The sequence below is a fragment of the Adelges cooleyi genome, unplaced genomic scaffold (assembly GCF_023614345.1).
Source record: "Adelges cooleyi isolate 19-005CV unplaced genomic scaffold, UGA_ACOO_1.1 ACOO_flye_CR_arks_rails_tigmint_CR_PRNA_31, whole genome shotgun sequence".
NCBI lineage: Eukaryota > Metazoa > Arthropoda > Insecta > Hemiptera > Adelgidae > Adelges > Adelges cooleyi.
In genome coordinates, this window is record NW_026095981.1 from 1390435 (window position 1) to 1397911 (window position 7477).

General features: G+C 28.4%; 1 protein-coding gene across 1 annotated transcript; it reads left to right on the forward strand.

Moving 5' to 3' along the window:
• The first annotated feature begins 959 nt into the window (after window positions 1–959).
• On the forward strand, window positions 960–6594 carry LOC126839876 (zinc finger protein 271-like). The gene is made up of 8 exons (XM_050575299.1): window positions 960–1780; window positions 2324–2539; window positions 2785–2834; window positions 3120–3192; window positions 3559–3810; window positions 3897–4127; window positions 4448–4675; window positions 4940–6594. The coding sequence occupies exons 2-8, from the start codon at window positions 2337–2339 to the stop codon at window positions 6105–6107; spliced, it is 2205 nt and encodes a 734-aa protein (XP_050431256.1). The 5' UTR covers window positions 960–1780; window positions 2324–2336; the 3' UTR covers window positions 6108–6594.
• Window positions 6595–7477: the final 883 nt, after the last annotated feature.

The following is a 7477-nucleotide window of genomic DNA, read 5'->3' on the forward strand; positions in this document are numbered from 1 at the left end:
TTTTTTCTATTAATTTTTTTAGTACCAAAAATTGAGACAGTATAATTTGATTTCTTAGGTAACTTTAAAGTCAGAGAAGACGTATAAAGTAAAAATGTATTAAAAATAACTATTTTATAAACAATATTAATTTAATAAACAGAAATAGAATAAATCAAATTTTAATAATAATATTAATAGATTTAAGAATAAATTGTTTTGTTATTTTCTATTGAATTATCCATCTTGGAAATATCTTTAAACAACGTTGGATTATTTTTTCTTCTCTTTATTTTGTTGATGGTTGGCTACTGACCATTTAAATTTTGACTACCGCCGAAAACGTTTGGTAATATTGCGGTAGTACGTCTCTTTTACATTTTACTTGGGCTTGAAATATATCTGGTGGCAGATATATATCGTCTGACTTTCTGGTTTAAGGCTTTAGATTTTCACATCGTTGAGTTGAATTATTACAGTTTGAAAAAATAACCCCAGGAAAGTTTTTCTACTGTATGTCAATTTCATCATTTGAAGAGCCAATTCCTAAGACCACATTTACAATATAAAGCAATTTTATAAAAGTTCTAAAACGATCATCGAAACTAAAACACGTGAAGGTTTTTTTGATCTACTAACTCACTAAAATGGTTTTATTAGTTTATTTCATCAAATAATAATATTTAGGAGATTATTACAAAATAAAATGTAAAAGAGTAATTAAACTGTAATATTTAAGAGGTGTATTGAAAGAGAATAAATGTTTATTGCTTATGTTTACCTTAACATTTTTAATTAAAGAAATACTACATATTATATTAATCCATTATTTAAGTTTTTCAGAATATTTCAATCTATTATAAACAATAATAGATAACCGGTTAAAAATTTCCAAAAAACTGACGAGCTATGTAAAATTTGAGGTTTGATGGGATTTAGTGAAAATTACCTCTGAACTCTGAAGTAAGCATTTAAATATGCTGGTATCGAAGAGGACTAAGTATTTTTAATAATTATTTTTATTGTAAATAGCGTAGGTACTAGGTATCATAATATTAATATGTAATAAATCGAATGGTAGAGTAATGACCGCAGATCAAAATAATAGTAGATTCCATCCTTTCTCCTGTTGTTAATATTAAAGTTTAATAATTTTAAAGTACCTAATAAAGCAGCTAGGTATATTATAATCTGGACACGATATGAAAAAGAAATAGGGACAGGGAAATCACTTGTCTACAGAAATTATTATAACTGAAAATGATAAAATGCCCATTGTGAGGTGAACATAAGTCCCAGATTTACAACAAACTAAAAGATGATTTTTATTTTTATTTGAAATTCTACATTGTTACAATAATTTTGAATATGTTATTATTTTCTCAGTTACTGTTATAGGTGTATACAGGTTTTATCGTGCTACTCGCTAAAACAAAATGTCGACACTTATCAGTCCTGACTTAGGTTTCCCTTCTGGATACTATTATCACAAATATTTATCATTATTGTTTAACCAGATCTATTATCTACCTACCTATATTACCTATAAAGAATTTAAACGTTTGTGTATGATAAGAGAATAGTGATCTGTGATACTAACCTACTATGATTTAACGTGATTTTTAAACTTTAACATTCAAGTTTACACTTTATTCATTGGCATACCTTTAAGTTGTATGTAAATTAAATAAATCAAACTGTTATGCCAAACCGCCAGTGCTGTGTTTTATCGATTCGGTTAAAACGAGTACAACGAACAGCCAAACTTAAAACTTTTTAACACCTCACAAGACAAACACAGGTTTGTGAATTATTGCTGACATGTATATCAATTTAATAATGCACCGTGTTATTTTTTGTATTTTCCTATACACCGAACAAACAATGATATTGTGGTAAAAATACTTAAACGAAAAAAGGCTTAAGTTATAGTTTTACATACAATTTGCAACTCTGTTTTAAATGAGTTGTAAATTCTCTAATGTAGCTTAATTAAATAAAGATTACAAATATATTAAATGTTGCCTAACAACAACCTTAAAAGATGTCGTGTAAAATAAGAATAAAGTTAATATAACCTTAACTAATGAAAATACCTTTGCGATCATATAACATATAATCATATAACAAATGTATGAAATGTTTATTGGTGGATAATTTTTATCAATTTAGAGTAGGCTGACAAACTGAAGAACGATTAATCATAAAACAAAAATAATATGGACAAAGTCTTACAGTTTCGTTCGCTAATACTTAAAAATTTAGTAAAAAGCACAAAATGTAGTAGTCATATATAGAGTTTATATTGTTTACTTTTAAGTTTTCTGATTTAATTGATTTTTAGTACCATCGAAAACATGGAGAAAGTGCCAACAATTAAAATAGAAGAAGATGAAACTAAATATTGTTTCTATAGTTCTATGATAGAAATAGTGGAGGATTATACTAACATAGACTATTCAAATGATATAAAGACCCATCACATTGAGAATTCTTATAATTGTAATTTGAAGGCCCTAAAGGACTGTCCTAAAGAAAAGGTCAAGAAAAATAAATACAGGTAATTTGATTTTTAAAAAACATATTTTAAAAACAATTCAGAAAAACGGAGTGGTTTATAATAATATGGGTATATCGTATAAACAATTGTAACTTTTGAAGCGGATATTCCTTATTGGGACTTAAACAGCTGTAATAATTTGTAAATCACACAACAGTCTTAAACAAGAACAATATGTTTTGTTTTATATGATTTAGTTTTAGTATTTAACTACTGGTTGAATTATTATTTTACTTATTTTTTAGTGTTATGAAAAAGAGCAATGAGACAAAAGTTAAACTCAAACTAGATGAAGGTAAGAAAACAATAAATGTTTGTTTTAAAGTAACAATGTTATTCAAATTAGTTTCAATGTTGATTGTAGTATTTAAAAAAAATAAAAAATAACCTTTTTTTTCCAAATTTATTTGGTTATTCTATTATAAAAGTAGAGCTTAAAAAATGACTGGGTTTGAATTAAAAAATTATATTATTTTAACAAAATATCACTCTCTATCTTATTGTAATATGCCTTTGACTAATTAGAATAATAGTTCATTATAATCAATTGAAATGAACATTTATTATATTTTTTATTTAGATGAGAGCATTAAACGGATAGAAGAAGTTATAATAAAGCAAGATGACGAAGATGATATTTCAGAATTATGCTTGTAAGTTGATAATATTTCAAACCAATTACCTAAAAATGTTTTTCAATTTTCTTAACTTATATTACAAATACAGTAAGTCTGTCAGTAAATCTGTAAGTTTGTAATTTATTTGTATGTGAATTTATATTAATTATTAAAAACCTGTAATCTTTTTGCTTTCTTACATTTTATTTTTTATTGAAAAAATAATTTCTTTTATAGTATACAATTTCCTACAACAATACTACTTGCATTGTGTTGGTTAAGTTTGTAAAAAATCGGTTTTAGTCTTGGGCCTTGGCCGTAGACTGTTTTTAACATAACGTAATTTGGCTTTGCAGTTTATCTAATTTTAATATTATGAATTTTTTTTTTTGTTTTATCTAGTGAGTCTGATAATAAAAACAATAATAAAATTGTTGAAATCGAAATAATGAAATACAACGAATATGGCTTAAGTACTGTGATAGAAAGAATATCAAATGATTATGTTGAAGAAATTGTAATTTTGGGTTTGCAAGATATCCAAGACTATACAAACAAAACGAAGCCGAATAATTTTCAAAAGTCAAAAAACAGCAGCAGTTTGACTTCAGCTCAAAACATTGCTCGTGATAAAGGCCATGAAAAGTCTTACAGGTAATTGACTACCAAATTTTTGTAACTGATATATAAGTAATTGAATAATTTTTATTTTATTTTAATGCAAGCATTTTTTGTTGTAGTATTAATGGACTGATTGACAAAATGATTATGCCCATTGTAGTAACAAATAGGAATAACCAGAAAGAATTAGTTGAAAATCATCAAATTCCAACAAAATCAATGAAGAAAGTTTTAAACAAAACGCAGTTGTTCAATACAAAGCTGTATAATTTTCAAAAGTCATATAACAGCACAAGTCTGACTTCAGCTCAGAACGTTGCTCATGATGAAGTCTACGAAAAGCCTTACAGGTAATGAGATTACTTCTGACTGGAAATTTCTTTTGTAACTAATATTGCACTTTGTTGCTTTACCGGACTTTATGTAACGCTATGCATACAAATTCAAAAAATATAAAATCCCTATTTTAAAACGATTTAATGCTATATTTTAACACTACATATATGTTTGTAAAATAAACAATGGAAATTTTAATTAATTAATTTTACTAAATTTATTTCAAATTAACATCAGTGCATGCTTTAAGTATAAACAATATGCTTTTGGTGTTAACTATATCATAAGTAATTGAAAAGGTTTTTTTTTTTAATAAAAGCATTGTTTGTTACAGTATTAATGGACCGACCAACGAGGCGATTATGCCAAATAAAACAAATGAAAATTACCTGAAAGAATCGGTTGAAAATGATCAGATTCCAACAAAATCAACCGACAAAGTTTTAAACGATACACAGTTGTTCAATACAATGCCGTATATTTTTCAAAAGTCATATAACAGCAGCAGTTTGACTTCAGCTCAGAATGTTGTTATTGATAAAGTCTATGAAAAGTCTTACAGGTGCCTTCTGACTTGACAATTTCTATTACTAATATTGTACTTGGTTGCTTTACCGTACTTCATATAACGCTAGACTTAAAAATTTAAATAATTTATAATGCCTAATTTAAAATGCTTTGGGTCCTAAGGAAATTAACAAGAATAGGCCTTACCATAGATGAGGAAGGGGGTAGGGCTCAAAAGTACCGGTCACTAATAACAATTTATTTTCACTTTTCTTCTACTTAAACGATTTTTAATTGATACAAGCATTTTTTGTTGTAGTATTAATGGACCCAGCGATGAGGCGATTATGCCAATTGAAACAAATGGCAATTACCAAAAAGAATCACTTGAAAATCATCATATTCCAACAAAATCAACCGACAAAGTTTTAAACGAAGCACAGTCGTTTGTGTGCAACATGTGCCAAAAATCTTTTAACGCCAGAAAGCAAATAATTCGTCACTTTGAAGTATCTCATAACATAAATCCAGTTGTTAAAAATACACTCCAAAAAGGAAAACAAAATTTACCAAAAAGTAAAAATCCTAACCGGAAGAGGGGAGGGATCAAGAGAAAAAACGGCAGACTACTCCATGAGTGTGCATTGTGTTTGAAGTCTTTTTCAACAAAGTCCAATCTGGTACGACACAAAGGCATGCACTCTAATGGAAAAACAAAAGCCTACAAATGTAAGATATGCACTAAGTGTATTTCAACGCGCCATGGTCTTATTCAACACGAACGGATACACACTGGAGAGAAACCTTATACGTGTAGCTTGTGCTCGAGGTCATTTAGGGTAAAATCCAGTCTTGTTTTACATGAACGTGTGCACACCGGTAAGAAATCTTTTACATATAAAAAATTCAAGTGTGACGTGTGTTTGAAGTCTTTTACTTCGAAACAATATCTGGACATGCATAAACTCAGGCATGCCGGTAATTATAAGTACATATGTGAAGTTTGCTCAATGCCTGCTTGGTCGAAATCCCATCTTGTGATACACAGACGCGTGCACACGGGCGAAAAGCCCTACAAATGCGACGTTTGCCTGAAATGTTTTATGTTGAAACGCGGTCTGGCATTACACAAACAGATACATACTAGAGAAAATCGTTTCAAATGCAACGTTTGCTCTAAGTCTTTTGTTCATGAACACAGTTTGAAGTTTCACAAAATTGTGCATACTGGAGAATATCCCTTCAAATGTGACGTTTGCTCTAAGTCTTTTATTTATGAAAGCTCTTTGAGGGATCACGAAAGTGTGCATACTGGTAAGCTCTACAACTGTGAAGTGTGCATAAAATCTTTTAACACCAAATATAAATTAAGAGTACATAAACGTGTGCATACCGGTTATAAACCATATCAGTGTGACGTGTGTTGGACGTCTTTTACGTCGAAATCCTATATGCAGGTGCACAAACTCAAACAAATATGCCGATGAGTATCGGTACAAGTGTGACATTTGTTCGGTACCCCTTTGGTCAAAAGCGCATCTTGTGCGACACAGATGCGTGCACACGGGCGAAAAGCCATACAAAAGTGGTGTATGATTTAAGGTATTTTGTTAAAAATCCACTCTGACCACTCATAAATGCACGTATACTCGTTAAAAAACCCACCGAACTTTTATGTATTGTATTTGTTTAATACATATTCTGTAGCAGTTATATGTTTATTTATATTTTTGTTTTTTACTCAATACTGTTTTAGAATTTGGTTAGTATTTTATATTCAATACTCTTTAGTTTGAAGATCAGTCTGTATATTTATTTTTCCTATTATATAATACATTTTTTTTTTAAATGTTAATTTTTTCATTTTTATAATTCAACAGTTATAAATGTGTGATTTTACCATTTCAATAAAATTGTTGTTTTAAAACAGTTTATGTCAACATTGCAGCATCGGTCTAAAATCGGGGATGGGCCAAAAAGATGGAAACATTTTTTTTGTCGTACATTTACAAAAATTATAACATAGGTCCAAGCTACTAAACTTGTCTAAAAATATAATTTTATTTTAACACAAAAGTCTTAATAACGCAATAAAATGTTGTATCGTACAAGTTGACCAAATTAAAAAAAATTGACAGAAACGATTCTCTTGAATGGTAGCTTTTAAGTTAGTAATGACCGGTTAGTCCACTGAGTCCTTTATGTTTGGACGTGGCATTTGTCACAAAGCGAATGAGAGCAACTGTAATAACATATTATATATTCAAATGTATACTATATGCAACACTATTATATAACTATCATACAACATTGATTGCCCTGAATTTTTAAAAATATTAAATGTTTAACTCATAATATTGTATTTAGACCACTAAAAGGTGTCACTAAAAACAAAAAATCATCTACACATTCGTATAAAAATAATCTAACCAAGACTTGATAATAATTATTGCATGCATAGATATATCAATAGAGCCCAACTCTCAAGCGGCTCATTTCTGTTTCTTACAAGGAAGATGTTTCTTTATTTATTTAATCTTTAAAAAATAAAAATATCCCATGTTCGATGAAAATGTACACTATTTCCTAATCGATTTCAGTTTGTTAAGTATAAATAGTTAACAAAAAATTTACTTACCTAATGTAGACTAAGCATAACAAACTTAAAACGATCCTAATAATTAATTATATTTTTCAACTCAATCCGGCCATATGTGATATTTATTTAGCATAATATGTAAATACAAAAAACAAATTAAACAAAAACATTTAAAAATATTATCTAGTATTAGGTAAATTTAATTTGATTTATCTACTCTTTCTATTACATAGATTATAACTAGTTAAATCTATATGT

Coding starts and splice junctions, on each gene's coding strand:
- LOC126839876 (XM_050575299.1), top strand. CDS start 2,337: ATGGAGAAAGTGCCAACAATTAAAATAGAAGAAGATGAAACTAAATAT. Junction 3,193..3,558: donor GATATTTCAGAATTATGCTT/GTAAGTTGATAA, acceptor TGTTTTATCTAG/TGAGTCTGATAATAAAAACA. Junction 3,811..3,896: donor GGCCATGAAAAGTCTTACAG/GTAATTGACTAC, acceptor TTTTTGTTGTAG/TATTAATGGACTGATTGACA.